We start from the raw sequence: 22,734 nt of genomic DNA, 5'->3' as shown, positions 1-22,734 counted from the left end.
TACCAAAGACTACTCTACATATACACAAATAGATTTTGTCCAATCTTACTTTTTCTTAAAAAGAAAAAAACATGTGTATCTCCAAATGCCATATGAAATACCATAAAATACATGTTCCTGTGTAATTGATACATAACATAATGTATTTTAAATGATTTGTTTAATGTGGGTAGCCACATATTTTGAACTGTTAATCTCTGTGCACTTTGTTACTCTGTCTTCCACCCCTTTTGTTGCTTCTATCAGCCCACCATGTCCTCTTAGCTGTCAAGGGCCGAGCTGCCTTCTCTGTTATGTACTGGTACAACGCCCAGCACAGACGTCTCATTACAAACTCCAAGCCTCACTACAAAATAAATAGCAATTAAAACCAAGAACAAATAGATAAATTTCTGAAGAGAATGTACAACTTACTTAATGACAAAAATTCACAAAAATGCTGGTTTCGTGTCAGTCAGCACAGCAAATGCCAACTCCCTTGAGAACCTCCATATTTTATAGGGCTTTTTATGGCGCACTGGGACAGAAGTGAGAAGATGACAGCCTAAAGCCAGCTCCTAATCAAACGCAGATTTACCTATGGAGCACAGACCGGTGACTACATTAGAAAACAGCTGGGGAACCAAAATGAGTCTTGGTGCTAACTAAACCTCAGCGCACCTGAATTTAAAATCAAACCCTTGAGGAAAAGACTCTTCAGTTAGCCATCACTTTTTATTACCGGTATGTGGGACACTCCCTGCTACAAATTCCTGCTTCTCTGGGTGGAGGCTGATTGCTTCTGAGCCATTTCTTCACTGAGTCTGAACCACCCACATCTACCAGGAAAATTTATTGTGATGAATAGACCTATTAATACCAGCTTCACCCCACCCTCTACTACTTCAGAGTATGGAAACTCGATGGATGTATCTGGATTTGGTTAATATGCCACAACTCTCAAGTTTTACAATGGGAAGGCGGAGGAAACACATTATGTATTTTATTGTAGCATTTTGGCACATTGTCCATAAAATGGAAAATTCAACCTATCAGGGATCCAATTTGCAGTCTTTGGCTACCAAACTTTACATCCTCCTTCACCTTTTTTCACAAAAATTATTTTCTCCTTCATTCCTCGCCTCCTTGCCAGGAGGCACCAAGAGCAAGCCTTAGGTCCTACCTAGCTCAGGTAGAAACCATGTCCAAAAGGACAAGGAGGGGACAGCAGCACATGAGATTTTGTATGGGAAAATCTTTCAGGAGAAGTTTTGAATGTGGCACAGACCTGCTCTCACCTCACCTTTAAAAGCCTGGCCACGGCTAACACCCGCTGACTTCAGAAATTAAATGCCAAGGTTATTGCAATCTGAGGAAAACCCTATGCAGATGTCACTCAGAGGAAGGCACCTACACATATGCAACGGCTTAGACTGCTGCAAGCTATGCTGCAATTACAGACCTCAAATTATGAAGCGAAGAAAATAAAAAATAAGCGAGAGAAGACAACCATAGTAACAATGGGGCCAGGTCCAGGCAGCAGAAGGGTGGAAGACACTGAACTGCTTCAGTTAGGGAGCAAAGGATAGGTCCACTAAACCTAAGAGGAGAGAAAAAAAATGCAACAGGTTTTCAAACCATATACACCTTTTTTAACATCCAACACCTCAGGAAAATGAAGGAGTGAATTTCCTTGTCCATAGGTCAGATGAGGCTGCTACAAGACAAAAGCCCAACAAGACAGGAGTCCAACACCACTTCCAGCACTTCATCAATATGGCTTTTGGACAGGGATGCCCAAAGTACAGAACCTGTGGTGGGCTCTGTACGGAAATCTTCTCATCAAGCTTACTTGTCTGCCTCCAAGCTGCTAGGAAAAAAAAAAAAACCAACCCCACTTTTCCATGTTTCTTAGCACTGCAGGAGATGCTTGAAGGCCACCTCCTCAGTGCACAGGAACTTCTTGGCAATGCATTCCAAAATAGCTTAATTTTCAATATTACTAATGTGGCCAGGTCCCACCTCTCCCTCCCAGCAAAGCAACTTCCTAACTGCTTTGGCAACTCTTGATCCTTCAGGTAGGAAGCAGCAAACACCAAACATGAGGAAAGGCAGGAAGAGTGAGCAGTACTCCATCCTGCCTTTCAGAGCTACAGAGACTGGTCAGGACCTCGGCAGGGGGAGAAGCAGGATTGCAATGACTCCACTTTCTATAGCTCATCTGATAGTGTCATTAGCACAACTGGCTCTCAGACACCAAAGTGAGAAAAGGAGCAACTGGATGCTCGTAAGGAATGATTGAATAAAAATTTAATGTCTGCATAAACAGAACAAAACATCTGGTGGGATGACCCCGGTCCAGCCACACGTACCACCGGCACCAGCAAGAGCTCCAGCACTGCTCAGTGTCACTAGAGTGGGGAGAAGCCTTGAGCTCAGGCTGGTTCCAATGCAGACCCTGTAAAGAGTTTTGGGCCACTTCTTGGCAGAGCACTTCAATTTATTTTAGACGGCCCGCACTTGCTGGAGGGAACTATTGGGAGGCCCATAAAAATTGAGTTTCCTCTCTTAGTGTCAACTGATGAAATAGTCTTCGCTTCCTGACCTCAGTTATTGTATATAGTGCTACCGCCCGCTGTTACAGAAAGCTGCTGTGTGACAGTAAGCAAGCTGACACCTAATTGTTAAATTGAACCAAGTGTTTTAATTAAGGGAAGAGTGTCTTTAAAATAAACTCTCAGAAGACTCTGGCCCGTGTTCAGGAAAGCACTTAAGTACACGCTTTAGACTCTCCCTATTCAGGAAAGCACATGCTTAAGTGCTTTCCTGAATGCAGATATGTTCCTGTCCTGAGGCCTTAAAAGTGCACTAAATAATAAAATTTATTGCAATTTCACTTCACTATTTTCTTGAAATATTTATTTAGCTGCTTTTTTTCTGAAGAGTATAGTCACTTAAATTTTGTATCTATTTAACAACCTTTACTGTTAGCTGATTGCATTCCAAGAGAGAAACAATCTGTTAATGCTGTTTCAGTTAAACTCTAGGGTTTTTACCCGTTATCATGAAACTGTCTCATTTTCTTGAAAAATATCCCAGTTAAACCAGTCACCCTCATACAGGGTACCTACTGGCCACATATCACTTCAAATAACGTTGCATGGAGTTGGAGATCTTTTGAGTTCATTCTTCATCATATACATAAGAAGGATATATTGCCAAACTTTATCTAAACCAACACTTATATCTGGGGCATTCATTGAACAATGACATTCAGTCATGGCTTCTACTAATATTAATGCATGTGTTATTATACCAGTATAGATGTCACGAGCCAGACCCAAAAGCCAAATTTCAACAAAAGCAGATCTTTCCCCCAAGGAAATACCCATGTTCTACATCTCTCGCAAGCTACCTCCAACACCTCCTTGCTGCAAGTTTTAGATTTTCCTAAGAGAAAGCTGACTTTGGAGGAGGAGGAGATGAAAGTGAGCACAGCATACACACATCCACATGAAAAACTCGGAGAAGAGTTGAGGTGTGCGTTGTCCTACTTAACCAATGCTCTTGCAGCTCCTGAAACAGGAACCTGAAACTTGGGAAGTGAGGCCAGAGGTGTCAAATTTGTCAGTACTGCCAGAGTGCAACAATCACCTCCAATCACCACTCTTCCCCTGTTTGTTTGTCCCATTGTTATACTATAGTAGTCCCATGTCTCATGAGTTATATCAATGGACCGAGCTTTTATTTCCCGTGGTCCTCTGATGCATCAGATATTGACCCCAGCTAAAGAAAGAGCCTCAGTGCCTCTCACAGGGCAAGAGCCTGCTGGGACCCAATTACTGAGTTACTGACAATCTCCCACATGTAAAGATAACACTTGCAAAGGCTAAGACCAACAAGGAACTTTTCCTCAAATCAAAGCAGCACGGAGAGTTTCCGTGTTAGGCATTTCCTCTTCCTTCTATAACACTGAGGACAGTCCATGTCCACCTGGGAACATCACCTAGCAGCTGCTGCACTGCTGTGAGGACCCAAGACATCAGGGGCACAGCTGACTTGTTCTGCTCCCCAGCACATCTCCTCCGGCATCTTACAGCTGTAGTTGCTGGTCTTTACTTCTTTGCTCTTAACTTTTTTTCAGGGCAGCTGTCAGGAGAGACATGGGGTAAACTGGGAAGGATTTCTGTGGAGCTTGCTGGGCAAAATGCCTATAACTTTGTTGTGTGCAATGGTCCTAAGGGTCCTTGCTAGTCCCAACACCAATTTACAAGCAATTTCTTGCTCAGATCTGGCCTTCTTGTGTGCATCACCACTGCTAAGGAAAGTACCAACTGTTGTACCTCAGTTTATTACCTCTGGACTCAAAGGTTACTACTTCTGCACTTAATACCACTACACGCAGAAATTCCAAAGCAGTGAAAAAACGGGACATTTAAGTGTATTCACATAATCTGCACAATACCCAGAAAAGAATTTCAAAGATTGGATTTTGGAAAAAAATCTGCAAGACGAATTGTCCTCTGGCTACATAGCGAAGCAGGGGAAAGTATAGGTGTCCCAACTGTGACCAGCAGGTACATAATTAAGGCAACACCACACGATGACACATGCTTAATTTGTTCAGGTGGCAAGGTTAACAAAACAAGCTCAGGGAATGAATGCAGCACAAGCAGAATGACTTAAACATGAAGAAAAAGCTGGTGGAGATGAATCACGCATCCCAGTCAAATAAAGGAAAGTCTGCTTGCTTTAAACTTGATTGTAATTGGTATCCCCTCACCTTCCAAAAATGTATTTTAAAAGGAAAACAGTGTTTATGGAGCAAGCTAAACCACAACCATTTTATTCATCTGTTGTTTCAGTTTTTCCTTAAGGCTTGCATTTAAATACAACCCAGAGCAGCCTACTTTCAGAGCCTTTTAACACACACTGTTATTTAACAAGAAAGAATAAGGAACATTACGATCAGGTTTCTTAGGAGAGGACATCACAAGAAAAGCAGAACAGCATCATTTCCTCAGGTTTCCGCCCCAGGCACCACCAGGCAGAGCCAGCTCAACCCCTCACTCCAACAGCCATCTGGGGAGCTCAGTGAGACACCACCCAGGGATGCACAGGGGATCTCATGGACAAAAAGGCTTTTAGGACAGAGAGCATGCCTGTTTCCGCATTATCATCAGTGATGGCAAACCTCATGCCCCTGTGAGCCCTGCCTCTTCCACACAGCACTGCTCTCACAGCAACAAGGCATCATTACTAGTGCTTACAGAGGTCTGAATCATGCAAACTAGGAAAGATGGAATAAGAGGCAAAATAATCAAAAGCTGCCGCAGCAAGAGCTGTAGTTTCAACCAGCTGAAAACATTTGAGAATACTGGAATCTCCTAGACACCATCCTTCAAATTCACTTGCCTGCATGGGTGAGAGTCAGGACCTGCATGCGTACCTCTCTCTCCACCACAGTTCATTCCTCCAGCCCCCAATGTTTCTCCTCTCCTCCAAGCCCATGAAGTCAGGCATGCATAGCCAGCCCAAGCGATTAGCTGGATGTGATCCACCCATGACCAACTGCAGCATTTCCTCCGACACTGGTGGGTCTTCCAAATTTTGCTTGTGATTGTATCCAACATTTTAAGGTTTTGGGTTTTTTTCAAGGGATTTCCACAGTTGTGCTTCACATTAACTTTAGCCTCAGATAACCAAGGCAGTTTTCACAGCACATCTGCTTCAGAAAGCATGAAGATGGTTTGAACTGCTGAATAATTGACTTAAAACCTTGAACTGAAATTTGGGATAGCAGGTTGCATGTGATTCTGCTGAGGATTCACCTCTTCCTCTACCTTGCTTCTTTGCAAGGCAAGGTATTCTTCAGATTCAGGAACAATCTCTTGTCTACATGAATTTCTGAAGTGACATTTCTCACCTTATCTTTTGGAACTGATACCAGCCTCTGGTAACTTCCCACAGGCAGGAGAGTAGTGGGGCAAGAAAATGCATGACATGGAGACAAGCCATGAATCCCAGGAAGAAGAACAAAAATTTCTTCACTGAAAGGGTTGTCAGGCATTGGAACAGGCTGCCCAGGGAAGTGCTGGAATCACTGTCCCTGGAAGTGTTCAAAAACGGTGTAGATGCGGCCTTTTGTGACATGGCATAGAGGTGGACTTGGCAGTCCTGGGGTAAAGGTTAGACTAGATGATCTAAAAGGTCTTTTCCAACCGAGCTGATTCTGTGATTCTATGATCTCCTTCCAGGCCACTATAACCTGGGCTCAGTACACAATCCCTAACCTCAGCTTTGGTTTTGTTTGTACTTGCTAAGGGCTCCTCAAATAGCATCAGTGAAATCTACGGGACTCTGCAGATTACAGCCTTTTCTCCAGGTAGCTGCTGCTTCTGAATCTGGCACAAGGCTGTACTTTCGGCAGGAGAAACACATTAGAAAGCCACTGTTTGGTATCAAAGCCTTCATGGTTTCTTAATATCCTTAATATTTTTTCTGTAGCTTTATAGATTTTTAGAAAAGTTTGCTAATTTAAAAATAATGTGTTTATTTAACCACAATCTCTCTAATTGCCGAGAAGATCTGTAGTATAAATCCAAATTTTCTTCCATCTCAAACTGGTACAGTCCAAAGCCAAGAATACATATGTTGCTAGCTGGAAAATAAAGTGCCCTTGATTCCTAACTTTATTTTGGACAGTCCACTCCATGTTATTAAAAGCCAAATTCAGTAGTGAGAAAATATATATAGTTTCAGCTGTTTTGTGTGGGTTTAAAGTAGTATTTGCTTTATGAGTAAGAGATTCGATAATGCATATATTTACATAAAAATAGTTTTGACATTTACATTAACTTCTTGCCAAGCTGGTGCAAAAATGGAAATGTAAAAAGCATAAGCACAGAAACAAGCCCCTATGCTGTAAGTCTGCTATTTACAGGTCTTTTTTTTTTCTTGGCAATAAGACCTGAATGGTATGTTTTATAGCACTAGACCTAGCCACTCTGAGTCAATTTAGTGTTTATGGAAAGTGCCAGACTGACAGTTCGAGATTTAAACTCTCCATGCCAGCATGTAGCTGTGCTGGGGTAGTGGCAAGGGGAGTTTCCAGAACCTGGGACACTGACGGACCCTGGTCACCTCCTGCAGACACAACACAATTCATGATATCTCAGTCCAGTACGCAGAAATGCAAACACCCAATTATTTCTCAAGCCCCAAGAGGCTTCTGAAGAGGGTGGCACCACTGTGTGCCACAGGAGAGCATGGAATGAAGCACCTTGCACAATTCAAAGCCCTAGATGGCTATGATATGTCCAAAATTCTCAAACCAAAGCTGTTCAAAAGACCAAGTCTATCTCAGAAGATTTTTAAATTTCAAAGCAGATGTAGATTTGCAGCAGGAGATAACCTGCCACTCTCTGGGCTTCTAAGCAGCTTGTGAAGGCCACTGGGACAGGACAAGCGGCAGAGAGCCAGGAGCTCATGGAGACCTTGCAACTACAGAGCCCAAAGCAAACCACAGAGGAGCCAGGACATCTGTTTCAGTTTCACAGTCTCCCAGCAACACATGTGCAACCAAGCTGGCCAAAGACCAGCAAATCACCTGGCAAAAAGCCTTCACAGGTACCACCACAGCTTTGTCAGAAGTGAACCCTCACACAGAGCATTTGCTACCTCACACAGGCCTTGCTACCTCAGCCATCCTCAACATACAACTTACGTACAAGTGCATTGCACTGGAGGATTCCCTAACAACTCCTCTGATCAATCATACATAGTGATTAATATTCTGTCTCATCTACTCTCCGCTACTTCCCACCTGAACTATCTAGCCCCTTTAGCCTTCTACTTTCTCAAAGCCAAGAAGGAAAAAGTAATCTCTCTAATAACCAGTTGGGATAGGTGATGCACAATACGATGTCAAGCGCGTTATGTAATTGCAATGTGGCAAGCCACAGAAGCTCTACTCTGCTAGATCTGGGGACGACCATGCAGCAGTCACTAAATAATTGATGCAATGGACAGAAAAGGTTGGAAGCTGTCTTTTCTACTACAGTAACCAAGACCATTCTTTTCTTCTTTTTTTTCCCCAGAGCAATTAGTCAGCTCAGGGATGTCAAAACATATAACTGGGCCACAAGACAAATTACAGTGTAAGTGCTGCTGCTTTGCCAATGACCTAGCAGGCTTGGCCCTGAGGTTTCTAATGTTTGAAGCCTCATGTCCCTTGTTCAGTACTGCAGTACTTCTAAAGACATTTTAATGAAGATGAAATGATAGGGAAACCAACCTGCATGGATCCTTCATATATATAAACAAACAACAATAAATCCCAGATGACCAAATCAATAACATATTGGTATGAAAAAGAGAAATATAAAATACATACATATACATAGTGGTCACTGATACAGACCCTTTTACAAAAGTTCACAACCAGCTCACCAATACTTCATACTCCAACTGTCTCAGCTGAATGGTCTGGATATTAAAAAGCCATCTTTACATTCCAGTTACCCTACAACATTATAAACTGATGAAAATATATAAACAGAAACAATTAATCAGAGATGAGGATAGTCTTGATCCTTACTGCAGCCTCATATGTTACATATTTTTTCTGCCGTGATCTCACCAGCAATGCATCACTGTTTTTAACCACTCTGAGCACTGATTCTACACTCAGCAGCTGTGTTTGTTTACAGGGCTAGAAATTAGCACAGGACAAATGGACCTCATCCAACTGAAATTTTTTTTGGCATTTTCCACTACACTTCACAATATATTGGTCCTCATAGTCCAATTATGTATTTGCCACTGACACTGGCCAAGGAGAGTACATAAGCAGAGATGGTGCTTGCTAATACTGCATGGGGATGCTTTCTATTGCTACAAACATGGGCTCCCTAATTACTAAGCACAGTTCAGACACTTCTAGCCAGGAAAGTCCAGTACTATATTGTCCATACTGTTTTCACTAGGAACATAAAGAATGTCATCATAATCCATCCTGCATTTTGCACACTGCCAGTTCAGTAAAAGTGATGAAATGCAATGATATTTTATACTTGAAAGGATCTGCCAGTGCCCTTCACACTTTTAACTGAGCTCCTAAAGCCAATTCCAAAAGACCATAAACCAAATTCAGACAAGTCAGCCCTAAAAGTGTTTTCCATTTCAATATCCATATGCTTTTTCACTGATAGTTATTAAAAACAACCAAACAAAATAGCAGCCTGATGCCCCTACATTCTTTTCATCTCCTTCACTGTTTCCTTAGCACACAGCTGGGGGGTGCTTTGTTTTTCCCCATCCCATTCTAGAATAAACAGTTAAAAAGAAGTTACTGAATTCCCTGGAATATGGCAGCAAATACTCCTGCCCTAGTTCTCACACACTTGAAGGTAAATATAATTTTAAATGTTTGCCCTAATTATTCAGAATACTTCTGTAAGCAACCCCTATTTACGCTAGAGATAAACACAGCGTGCATTAAGTTGCAGTTTACAGACTGTTTATGTCTTCCAAGCTGCTAAAAATACCCCAGTTCTATCTTATAAAATGTATTATACAGAAACTACTGAACAGCCTCCCAGGGCACATACTGAATCCTGGGAGCCAAGCAATTTCTCTGCGTAAATATCCACAGCTATTCTGTCGATTCACCAATAAGTGCTGATCAAGCATGTCTCTGGAAAGAACAAGGTTAAAAGCACTATGCAACTTCTTGAAATATATGTTTTCTTGGAGATAGAAAAAGTCCATTTCCAGGAACATTTGCAAGCCATTTTGTTTCTGAGGGACTGCTTCTCACTATTCTTAACTTTGTTTCGTGCAAACAAAGTCCATATTTCTCTGATAATTTCAAATAATAGCAATGATGATGTTTCTGACATCACAAGACACATGAAGAACCCTGTCAAAGTAATATATTGCACTTTTCCATGTAATTATGTTATGTTGGAGTAGACTGTTGGAAAACTTAGTATAATCATTAGCTGAGCACTGAATGTTTTGATTGTCAGACAGGTTGTATATGATGCAAATATATGACTCAGAAATGATTTCACATAAACATTTTGGTAACAGTAATCTGACTCATAACCTCCAACATAGAAAATAACAAGCTGCACAAAACATCTGTGCGCTCCGAGCAACCCCAGCTTGTAGCAACCTTCACAAGTCTCCCAGTACAGAGAAACCAGAGGGTCCCATTCCTGAGGATCTAAAGCTGAGAGGTGCTGAAATCTACCTTCCTAAAAAGAGTCAAAGCAGGAGTAAAAAAGGCCATTGTTCCCACCAAGGATCCTTCCTGAAGAGCTATGAAAGTTTACTCCATCTGATAGCCTGCACAGTGGGCATTGCTTGGTTTAGGTCCACATGTAACAGGGATAAGACAAGAGGAAAGGTTTGTTGTTATTCCATCCCGAAGCTTCGCCATGTCAAGTATGACACAATGCACAATTCTTCTTCTATTTATTTTCTCATTCATTAGGAGATGGACAGCTTCTTTCACGGCCCCTTTCTGAAGACAAATGTGCAGTCTTGAGTGACAAGGAGAATTTACCGTCTGTTATTTCAGAGGAGGTTTGCCATGTTTATTCTGGAAAGTGCCATGAATTAATGAACTATCTCTTCAAGCCTCAGTGAGTTGGGGCTGCCAGCCCTCTGGCTGCCAGAAGCAACAGACTGTTTTGGGACCCCATAAAATTGTTTTTACTGAGACTAGCAATAGCAAAAGTATCAGGCGGACCCAATCCCAATAGCTCCTGAAACATAAAGGAGTCATTATACTAACTTCAGCCATTACACTGCATTTTTATTCGGAGTTTCTCAACAAAACTATCAGTTACCTCAAAAGAATACCTAGTATTAGCTTCCTTGCAGTATGGACACTATGAAAAGGCATTATAACTCTGCAGCATGGACATCACCAAAACACACTACCACCCCACAGCATGGACATTACCATTATCATGGATGTTACCAAAAGTCAGCCAAACCTTTACTAGGCTTTCCAATAGTTTCAAGTGAAAAATGTGCTAGCCTGTGACTGCTTTAATTTTTCCTAACCATCTCCTTGAGGGTGCCTGCTTACACCAATGCACCGCACTTCAACACACACATAAAACCAGAGACTGCCCTCATGCTCATGCTACCACCCGCTGCACCCAAGTATCTCCTGCACCATTCAATCAGAGACCACAAAGGAAAAGCTGTTCTCTTCCAAAAGGTCACTTAGGACAAATAGTAGGCATCATATACAAATGGATGCCTGGTGGAAATTCATGTTCAGGTATCACCCACAAAGATCAGAGGTGTTTGCTATTTGCAAGCATGGCTGAGCAGCCATGTCCCTAACAGAGCATGGCTGCAGAAGGCTCAGATTGGGCAACATGGATGAGCAAGGTACACAAGTGGGAAGTACTACAGCCTAAGCCAGGTGAGAACCTATGGACTCCAGCTGACTGATGCTGCAACCCGAGAAAGGTCAGGTTTCACCAAATAAGACCCTACTATTCCAACGACTCCACAGGCCACTAGAGACCTGCCAGGACGGTAACACAGAGCTCAGTTTTGCAGTTAGATCGCAGGACTGAAGCAAGAATTTCAGAGACCTCATCACAGCTCCAGTCCAGTCATGCTCTCCAAGCCTCAGTTTAGCCATTTGGACATGAGTATAGTAGCAATTTATGTTTGTCAGAGCACAATGTGAGACTTCAACACTTATGAAGTGCTTTGAGGACCTCAATAAGAGACAGAGCAGCATTCTTACATTGTCTAGTAAGTAACGAGCATTACGCATTCTGCAGAATGGCACATTTTTGGACAGAACAGCTGTTACAATCATTAAAGTGTAAAAACTACCACATGCAAGAGACAAGACACAGACACATCAAAATGAAAATCTCTACTGTAGTTAGTTAAACAAATGCATTTTCTCTTCCATAGCACAATAAGTCAGAACTTCTTTAAATAAAAGAACTTTATTTTATGTCTCCCTTTTTCTTCGCTCCCTGCCCCCTCTGTCTTTTTGTCTTTGTGGGTTAAAAAGAAAAAAAAAAAAAAAAAAAAAAAAAAAGAAATTGAAAGGACAAGCCAAGAGATTCACAATCACCAAAGCCTGCAGAACATACAGTGAATTTTGGCAGGACATGCATGTTTATCCTTTTCATATGCTGTTTAAATTATTTTTATAAACAAGTCATTATCTTGCATAGCCACTGCTTAGTCCCTTTCATGTCAAAGACGTTTGATGTTACAATAATTAAGCAAAAGGGTCTGCATTCTTGAAATGCAGTCTCAGGATGACTGTGGGCAAGAGACTGTTGCTTTTCTAAAATAAAGGATATCTTCTCCAAGCTCTGTTGTTTAAGAGCACCTGGATTCTGTACTTGTGGAATCAAACTTTTGTATAGATATTCAAGTAACAATTTCATACCAGGCTTAAATTTTAGAACTCTACTCCTACTATTTTGCACCAAAATTGTGTATACAGGACAAGGCCCTCAAAGAAGCTTCTCTTTGCTTTAGGTTAGATATAGGGAAGAAATTCTTTACTGTGAGAGTGGTGAGGCACTGGAATAGGTTGCACAAGGAAGCTGTGAATGCTCCATCCCTGGCAGTGTTCAAGGCCAGGCTGGACGAGGCTTGGGTGACATGGTCTAATGTGAGGTGTCCCTGCCCATGGCTGGGGGTTGGAACTAGACGATCTTAAGGTCCTATCCAACCCTAACCGTTGTATGATTCCATGTTGACGAACCGGGCTTGGCATCATGATAGACACAGGTATATTAAAAGCTTATAAGACCTCTTCCTGCACCAAGAAGTGTGTTTATCACAGCTGAGCTGGACCATGCCACCAGTGTGGGCATAAAAAGACAAGAAATGTGAATGGGAAGCGTATGGTAAGTGACAGAAAATGCTTCCTCCTTTTTTCCTGCAGAGCACTCGGCGATTAAAGACTTCTGCTTCAACCTCTGCTCATCTGGATTCGACCAGAGGGAGCTTGCACCACCGTGACACAAGGAATTAAAGCTGCAACCATGTCGTTATTCCCCAACACATAGCCTTAATCCAGATACTTTTAACATGGTTTGAAAAATATAGAAGTTATGCTGCATTAAGTGTTCATGTCCAAACAACTTTTATTACAGAGTCTACAAAGCTAGCAGCAGAGAAGTCTTATTCATCTAGTACATGCTTGTAACAGCCCAACATTTTTCCAACTCATATGGACAATTTTATTCCTTGTAAGAGGACTGGGATTGATTGCTTACAGCTTTACTCTCCCAGATTTATCCATCAAATGGTCTGAAAAGCCCAGGAGACACAAGGGTGCAAGAAGGCAGCTCTGTTTCACACCAAAACTGCAGACCCTTTCCTCCTGGCTTATGGGTGTGACTATCACAACCTGCCCACAGGCTCTAATCTGTTCTCATTTTTTAAGTGCTCCTGGTTGCCTGGTGTGGAGCTAAACGCCTGTGCTTCAATAGACATTATGTCACCCCTTAGCCCTTGTACAAACAGAATGTCTAATACCTTGACCGTATATGCCACGTGAAGGCAATGCAGTAAGTGACAAGATAACACTACTGCATCTGCACCTGCATACAGCAGCACACCTCGCCAGGAACATTTGTGTGCATGCTTTAAACAAGGCATATTTTACAGCCTGCACTTGATAAAAGAAATTGTGGCTCTCCATTTGCCACCAGTAAGATTTTGGGTTGATCAAATACATCTTCTTTAAAAGGGGACTTCGAATAGCCAATTTATATGTCTCTCATACTGCAAATGACCATTAAAATACATGGAATAATATCTTTGGAATACTGTTTGAAAAACACTTTCTCATTTATTATCGGGAAATTTGACTTCTTCGGAACAAGTGTTAGCACTGTCTTGATGAATTTGCAAAGCTATTCAAGCCATGAAGTACATCTGCACGCTGAGTATATTTCAAATACTGTGCTTCTGTTTTCATTTTCAAAATGTTTTTATTTATACACTAATATTTGACCTATGAATATTCCACGTTTATATGGAGCCAGCTGTTCTAAATTCTGGTTATACCGAGCGTTCGTGCAAAACATCAGGTGATATCATTGGATATTTTTAAGGGGAAAGTTCATAGGAAAGCAGTTATGTATTCTTGTGATTAACACCACACTGGATCAAAACAGTCATGTCTAGCTCTCTGAAAATACAGCTACTGTTTTAGTTAGCAGAACACTTCAGCTCTGTCTACATTATCTTTTTTTGCCAAAAATTCCCACTGTTGCTACCACTGATTCAATTCTGTCATTGTGCTATGATGAACACTGCAACGTAAAATAAAAAGAGCTGAAGGCAGTGCTGTCAAAATCTTTGTGTCCTTAACAACAAAAAGTAATCTCATGCCATCACCAAGGAAAAAAAACCAAAACACCACCAACAAAAAGAACCACCATACAAATAACAAACAAAAACCAGCCCCAAAATCCACCCAACCCTACAAGGCTGTTTCTTAAGTAACTGAAAGTTCAGGAAATACTGGCCCAAATCCATAGCAGGTTTTAAGAATCAAAGTCCAGTATGATGTATTAAACACTACTACAATCCCATAGGGGCTGTTTCTTTAATTAAGCTTTCTTCTTCTGCAGCGGCTCGGTGGCAGCTACAGCCTTGTGCCCTTCCCAAAGCCGTCACCTTGGGAACCTGGTCTGGGTCCAAAGCACGGGACCACATGGCTTTTGAGGAGCAGACGCCTTTTTGGGGTGCTACTGCTGGCCACCCCTGCTGCAAACGCTGCAGACAGGGTGACAGGAGGCACTACTCCTCATCCTCTGCCAGCTATGACTGGAAAAAGGTGGGAACAACCTGCTGAATGTTTTCGCGCATGGCCCCTCACCCTTGGTGTATCACAGCTGGAGAATCCCAGTCCCAAACGCCTTCTCCACATTTGGAATCACAGGTTGTTTGGACTGGAAGGGATTGTCAAAAAACAACCAGTCCACACCCCCTGCCATGGGCAGGGACATCATTCACTACACCAGGTTGCTTAAGGCCCCATCCAACTTTGACTTTGAACACTTCCAGGGATGGGGCAGCCACAGGTTCTCTGGGCAGCCTGTGCCAGTGCCTCACTACTCTCACTGTAAAAAATTTTTTTCTTATATCCAACCTAAACCTACCCTCTTTCAGTTTAAAACCATTGCCCCATTGGAATAGAAGCATTCCATGCAACCCACCAGTGCACATAAGAATTTTTGCTCCTTAACCTCAGTCTGACAGGCTCTGAGGTCTGATGCCTGCTAAAACAAATGGGAATCTGTATTTGTTTTAGCAGGCATTAGTGCTTGCTCTCTGTTTCACATTGCTATATAAATGGTCACGTGGAAACACTAACTGATTAGTAGGTGGACTGTACTTAACAGCATTACTGTGCAACTGCTGGGATACAGCAGAAACACATGGTGGGACTGTTTACGTCCTAAGTAACTCATACCTTACTCTAACCCCCGCCAAGTTAGCCACGAGGCAAGATGACTTAAAAAGAATCATGCCTCTGCAGCATGGAAAGTCTAAACACCACCTTCCTTCCTCCTAAATCACAAACACCACTTAAAAGTTTATATTTAAAACTACGAGAGAGCACGTCACCACTGTGACGCACCAGGCTAGACTAGGCAGGACCCATACCTCTTCAGCAGAGGCACAAGCCTGCAGCAAGAAGTTCCTGCAGGAGCTCAGCCCAAGACGTCCACAACAGCTGCCCCAGCTATTTTCTGATGAAGCCGTGTCCAGCTGCTAAAAATTGCCAGAATAAAGCCTTTTTATAAGAAGTGGTTTAGTTTCAACTTTGAGGAAAAGAACTAGGAAGCGTTGCTTTTATTTTTACAAAAACAAACAAAAAACCCAAACAAACCCCACACCTGGGTTTATATTTCAAAATACAACTTTGTAGCTATTTACACATACAAAATCTGAGCCAAATCAATCAAGACTACTTTGGCAATCTTAACTTTTTCCAATTACAATCACTTTTTGTTGCTGGTTGTTGTAAGACTTCAACATTTCACCCAAATATAAGACGGTAAATTTTCAAGCTCTGAAAAGCTTTCGCAAGACAAAGAATAGCCCTACTAATGCCACATGGTCTGGTTCCAGTAGCTCAGTCCAGATGACACTTAGCCCTTACACAAATGCAACCCTCCACTCATTTCAGTGGTTTTGAAGAGCATTTCAGTGCAGGTTTTGAAGAGTGGCTTCTCTAGGAGTCGTGCATCTTCCAAGGGCTCCTGCCAAAGGCAGAAGGATGACTGCAGTCCCTCGAATTCAGAGTCTGGAGTAGCGGAGGACTTCTAAAGGACCGTTTGCAGTTTTAATAGTGTCATTAGGCAGCTGCATGCTAGCAGGCAGCTCTCAAACAGCAACTACTTCAAGGAGATGACATAAACAAGCACCTTGAGCTGCAACAGTTGAACAGCAAACGTAAGGCTGCTCTCTGACACTTGGGATCTGTCTTGGCATTGAAGCCCAGTATACAAGGCTTGGCAGAAGTCAGTAAACTCATTCTCATCATCAGCTTCATGACTTCTAATACTGGCCTGCTCTGGACACACGTGGAGGACGCTGCTCGCACGCCGAGAGCGCAAGGCTGTACACAGCCAGCTGGCAGCACAGCCAGATCTGCAGCATCACACACTCCAGTTATTCCCTTTGAGTAGATGTCTTGACCTTTACAACATGTGGCCAAGAGTATAAACAGATGGGATGACAGTATGAATGGTATGGTCCCATCAATATAATCACGCAACATCCCTGATACATTGGTTGCCACATTTCATATCCCCTGACAGCAAGCGTGATACCAGGAAAAAGACAGGTGGGCTGATCAAATCCTTCAGATGAAAAAATTTACCTGCTTTAGAAATGCACACAAGGATGCTGGAGCGCTGCTTCCCTCCTGTGAAAAGCCATGCGGAGAGAAACCATGTTGCTTTCGCCTAAGTTGCTATGGATTTGTGCAAGATCATTCCTAGAAGGAAATCTGGTAGGTGATGGCTGCCAAAAAGATGAAAAGCCTGTTTGGAAGACATCGCATCCAGAAGGTGCTGCTTTATAGGCCAAGAGAGAGAGAGTATTTGTACAGCAAGCCTTACGTTGACCTCCGAGCGGCAACCTTGCACTGAAAGGGAGCACCCCTACCCCAGCAGATACTTGAAGTCTTGCAGGGAAGAAAGGGATCGCCTAGGGCTTGGGGATTGAAAGATCAAAGAGGCTTTTCACCATGATCCCAACTTTAATCACATGGAAAAGCTTCAGGGCTGCCTGCAGGACTGCTTGGCAAACAGCTGCGTTTTTCCCTCATCCTTTTGCCTGAAGTCCTCCCAAGCGACCTGTAGACCTTGCATTAAAGGGGGAAACCCTCTCTCCAAAAGTACAGGGATACAGTGATGTAGTTAGTCAGCTACAAAAAGGCACAACACTGCGAATAATCAGACCCCAAAAGCACAATTTTTATGGTCCTTATCTCTGGAGGCTTTGATGCGTTCAGGCTTTTCATGCACAGCCATCCAGCTGTCAGCAGCCCCAGATTTGGGTGACAGCAGAAACCTGCAAAGACTCTCATTGGATTCCTTGGGTTTTCTTGTGGGAAGCATGTGGCTTTTTTCCCCTTGGTGTGGATGCCAGCATAGGAAGGTATGGTGAGCACCAGAAAAGCTTCTTCCTCATTTTGACACAGGATTGCTCCACAGCACCTTATATCTACCTGTACTAGTATCCAGACTTCCCACATGGGAAATGGAAAGAAACAGGCGCTTTTCATGTGCCTCATTCTAGGAAAATGTCCAAAATAGACACTTTTAGGACATCTTCCAAAAATACGGACCAGATTTACTGAGGATAGATGATATTTTCTGTCAAATTATTTTCTGATATCTAATCTGATAAATGAAATTTATTATCTAAATTATCTGAACTGGTTTATATCTTACATGTGGTTTTATTTGTAACAGGAACAAACACTTATTTCTACTCCCCAATACATCTCTTCAGGTGCTTTATAAAACAAAGTGCTAAGCATCTCCTAGAAACCTTGGACACTCAAAGTTCCCCTTATAGTCAGCACCACTGGGAATCATTGCCCACACCTTCCAAGTCCATACTACAGTGCAGACATCATCAGGTAGGCAAGATAAATCCCAGACTCTGTGCTTCAAAGACTGATGTTTCTTGTCCTTCCTGTAAGACAGCAGCTCCCTGCAGCTGGAGAGCATCGATGCCTCTGTGCTCCCCTTTTTTATTTTATTTCTTCTTTTATTTTTAAAACAAACTGTCTCCCAGGACATCACCTTGGAGCCTGGGACAAGCCTGCGCTGCCCGAATAATCTGAGACCTCACCAATGTCCCTTGGCTTCACAAGACATCGATAAGGAGGACTTGTACCCTGAGCAATATGGAAGTATAGCCTTCCCCAGACAGAAAACACACCAGTTGTACCCTCAGACTGAAGGAATATATATGTTGGTCAGGAAGGACTGGAGCACTGCACATTAAGATCAGCAGTAACTACAAGCTACTGACCCTTTTTGGGCTACAGGGCTGGAAAAATTAAACACACCTTTAAAAGAACATTAACACCTGCAAACTTCCAGGACAAAGCAGGTCTTCTCTGCACAACTGACCTAGATGATAGGTTTCCAGCACAACCAGGTGCATCATCAAATGTTTTGGGCTGCAGCAGAGGCAACATCAGCACCTGAAGGTAGGTCACCCGTACTGACTTCACACCCATGCAGCCACACACAGGTGCAGGCTGCCCTGAAGGCACAGGTTTTACCCATATAATACCATACACTCCTGATCTCGAGGGAACAGCAAGGGCTCCTCACACCTCTTTGGTAGCTGCCCCTTCGGTAGTAGAAAGGGAAGTCTTTAATGTTGAACACAAAGCTCTTCAGAAGCCAATTTTAATGAAGCAGAAGTTATAGGTCTGACCACATGCGGAAAACCCCAAGTAAATAATTCTAGCAGTGTCTGCTTATAAGGAGACTCCGGTTGTGGGATTTCAGGGTCACATAGCATACACTTCATTGGAATAGTCAGTGTCCTTGAGGTCAGGAGCCTCCCCTTTCTGCTGCGATCCCACCATCTCTTGCTGCATTTCCTAGACTACATCTAATAAGCTGCTTTAATCGATCACAGGCTGGCTCTCTCCTATCACACCTTTGGTTTCTACACTGCAATAGAATGAATTATTGTTTAGTGGAAAAGCAAACATCAATATACATGTGAAAGATCCCCCAAAATCCCTGACACGTCAAAGGAGCTACAGAAAACAGCTGAACAGATGGTCAGTCTCACCCCCTCAATTTGCCAACGTTCTGGTAACAAACAATCACGTTAAATGACATTACGGTTTATGACTCGGAACTTGGAAGTTGATGAGAAATTTCTGCAGTTGATTCATACTTCCTGAGACTCATAACTAGCATTTCAATCGTGCTATTTTACTACATTACGTGAATAATTTTCCTTGTTGTTACATAAGTGTCTAGATCCAAAATTATCAGAACTGATCTGAATCATATGATTTTTTTTATTTTCAAAAGAAACACATGGTTTCAGGTTACCGCCTAATACTACTCTCCTGGTACTTTATAAAACAAGCAGCGAAATACCTTCTAAAACACAACATGCTCACATTTCTCCCTGAAATCAGCTTCTCTGGGTACCACCCAGACCCTTGCAAGCATCTTGCTCTGCATTCTTTAAATAAAACATGCTACAGGGATTGCTCACAGGTATCTACAGCCAACACCATGCTGCTTAAACTCACAGCTTCAAGCACAGGTCCTGGAGCTCCCCAAGGCAAAGAACAGAGTGGCAGCAGTGGCAGCATTCAAAGATCAGAGGTTTGGAGATGTTGGGAGAGGAGAAACAGAGAAGCAGCTGCTCTTTGGACTCAAAACCTTTATGGTATTCCCACATCCCAGGTTCCAAGCCAGATGAGGATCACGCTGGCTTCATTGAAGGATGATTTCAGGATGCCTCAGTCCAAAGCATCACAGCTCTGAGACAGCAGCACCAACTAAACATCTCTGAGCTAATTTTAAAGGGGAGGTTGAGACCCTGACAGGTATGTGGAGCCCACAGCGCTCTGCACTGCTCAGGGGCTGAGCATCCGAGGCAGCTCGGTTGTGCCCGCATGACTTGCAGTCACCCCAATCTCAACATAGACAAATCCTTCAATCACCATTTGCAGTGCAAGTGGGACACTTCTGACCTACTACAGGATTTTCATCAGGTACCAAAATCACCCAGTCCTTGTTCTGAACACATACACTGTGGCACAAAGCTATTGAACACATCTACCTGTTCCGGGAGCTCAGAGAAACTTCCTGCTACAGTGACTTATCACTGCTGTAGATGAGGAAATGCACAACTTGGATTTTTCTTTAAATAAGACAAGCTGTTCCCAGGTGTCATCGTTCTGGTGTGCAGCTCTGGCAGCGCTAGTGAAAAGACAGTTTTCAGCCGACTGACCGGCTAAGACACTTGAGCTTCACAGGAATTCCCTAAAAAAGGAACTGCAATTTGCCAACTGAAATATTTTCATTCTCCACCTTAGGTTGAATCTAATTACACTGTTTCCTTACAATTGCAGTCTAGTATTCAGGGGTCCTTCAAGTAAAAAGCTTAATGGCTTTCCCACTGACATGGTAACTTGGAGCCCTTCATATAAGTAACATACTGACAGCATGATTTGTTTGAAGAACAGGTTGATGTCTAACAGAACTTATTTCAAGATTCCAACACGATACAGATTTTTTTTATCACATTCCTGGGTTCAATCACCAGAATATCGTACCTGGAATCACACATTCATCACCATGCTAGCTCAGCTCTTCAAAGAAAGAGGAGACGGGGACAGCGTGGAGTCGCATGGGGGGATTGTACTTCGCTCAAGCCCCAAAGGCATCTGTGCGCTGCCGGACCTCGCACGGAGCGAATGCAACTTGCGCTCCGGCGTGAACCCGACTCCGCTGCCCGGGAACCAGAGCAGGGTGGATTTGATCCTGAACGACGGACTCTGACCGCTACCAGCATAACGAGGACAAAACCACTATTAATAAAGATGATAATAACATGCCCCTTTCTTTTTTCTCCTCCTCGGGTTTTGCGGGATTTTGTGTCATTGGAGAGAGGGATGGGAGGTTTTGCACTTCGCCGAAGCGAGCTGCCCTCCTGGCCGACCCCCGTGCAGCCCAACGTGGGTCTCGCACGCAGACCCCTCGGACCGCCGACCCCACCGCGCTCCCGGGGGAGCAGCCCCCCGCCCGCTCGCCTCCCCCTGCCCGGGCACGGGTGTCTGCGGGCTGTGCGGGTGGGCTCCGCGCACCGCGGCACTCACTCACCCAGGTTGACGAAGCTCATGACCATGTCGGCATCGCTGAGGAAGGCGCTGTCCTGCGAGCTGGGCAGCGGCGGCGGCGGGGCGGGGGGCGGCGAGCGGCCCCGCTCCGCGCCCGCGGTGCCCTCCGCGCCCTCAGCCAGGGCGTGGTAGAGGTCCAGCATGAAGCGCGGCGCCGCCGTCAGGCGCCCCGGCGGCGGGGCCGGCGGCTCCCGCGGCAGCGGCCGGGGCCGGTGGGGCAGCCCCAGCACCGAGAGGATCTCCCGCTGCATCTCCCGCTTCTCGTGCGACTTCAGCCGCCGGTACAGGAAGCCCGAGGCGGCCGCGGGCGGCGGCTCCCCGCCCTCCGCGGACAGCGCGGGCTCGGCGGGGCGGCAGGCGCCGCTCAGCAGCGCCCAGCAGCAGCACAGCCAGGCCAGCCGCCGCGGCATGGCGCTCGGCCGGGCGGAGGCAGGCGAGGTCCCCGCTTCCCCCTCTCCCCGGGGAGGCTCCCCGCCGCCCTCCAGCCCTGCCCCCCCGCGGCGGCTACCGGCTGGGACGGCGGGGCAGCCAGAGCCAGAGGGGCTCAGCGCTCAGCCCCACCGCCGCGCATGGCCGCCCGCGGGGCACCGCGGGGCAGCCTCCCCCCTCCCTTCACCCGCTCAGGTGCGGCGGGGCCGCCCCCCGCCCGGGCCGGCCGGTCAGTCCGCCATGCCCCTGCCCCGGGGCGCCGCGGGGTCTGCTTGTTGGGGGAGAAGGAGGAAGAGGAGAAAGAGCAGCGAACTTTTCCCCCTGCCACGGAGCGAGTGAGGGAGCGAGCGAGCGAGCGGCTCCTGCGGCGGCAGCCCCGGTCCCCGCGGGCTGGCCAGAGCGGGGCTGTTGCCGGCGAAGGCAAATCACCATCGCGCCCGCCTCTCGGCGGGGCGGGCGGCCGCTCCTCCGGGGCGGGGAGCGGGCGAGGGCGCAGGTAGCGCGGCCCCGCGGGGCGGGCGGGACGGCGGCGGGGGATGGAGGGGGGCAGAAGGGAGCAGGTTCGGAAGCGCCGGCCCCGTCGGTTGTCACTGGTTTGCTGCGCTGGAGCGCCGCTAAATAGCGGCGCCAGCCGCCTCAGCCTCTTCGTCTCCGCTGGCTTGTTCCTTCGTAAAAAAAGGATTTCCCCGCTCCCAGCACTTAGAGCACGTAGGTTATTTGTCCTGAAAACAGGTGGGGTGGTACCTGGTCTGAATCTGAAAAAGTCCTACAGTTCATTTGAACGGGTTACAGCATCCCGCCCCTCTTTCTGGAATCCTGAGCAAAACTAAGCACGGAGCATTGGTAAATGGTACAGGTACCTCTCCCTCACACCCAGTCCCCATTGATGAAGTACC

The 22,734-nt window shown here is 44.9% G+C and overlaps 1 protein-coding gene across 1 annotated transcript in view; it reads right to left on the bottom strand.

Moving 5' to 3' along the window:
* Positions 1 to 21,819, bottom strand: part of BMP6 (bone morphogenetic protein 6) — a 90,263-nt gene extending 68,444 nt beyond the window's left edge. The window contains exon 1 of the mRNA XM_030478987.1: positions 21,393 to 21,819. Within this exon, the coding sequence (XP_030334847.1) occupies positions 21,393 to 21,819 (427 nt within the window). The remainder of the gene's footprint in view (positions 1 to 21,392) is intronic.
* Positions 21,820 to 22,734: the final 915 nt, after the last annotated feature.

The sequence above is a fragment of the Strigops habroptila genome, chromosome 1, assembly GCF_004027225.2.
Source record: "Strigops habroptila isolate Jane chromosome 1, bStrHab1.2.pri, whole genome shotgun sequence".
Lineage (NCBI taxonomy): Eukaryota > Metazoa > Chordata > Aves > Psittaciformes > Psittacidae > Strigops > Strigops habroptila.
This window is presented reverse-complemented; position numbering and strand designations above follow the sequence as displayed.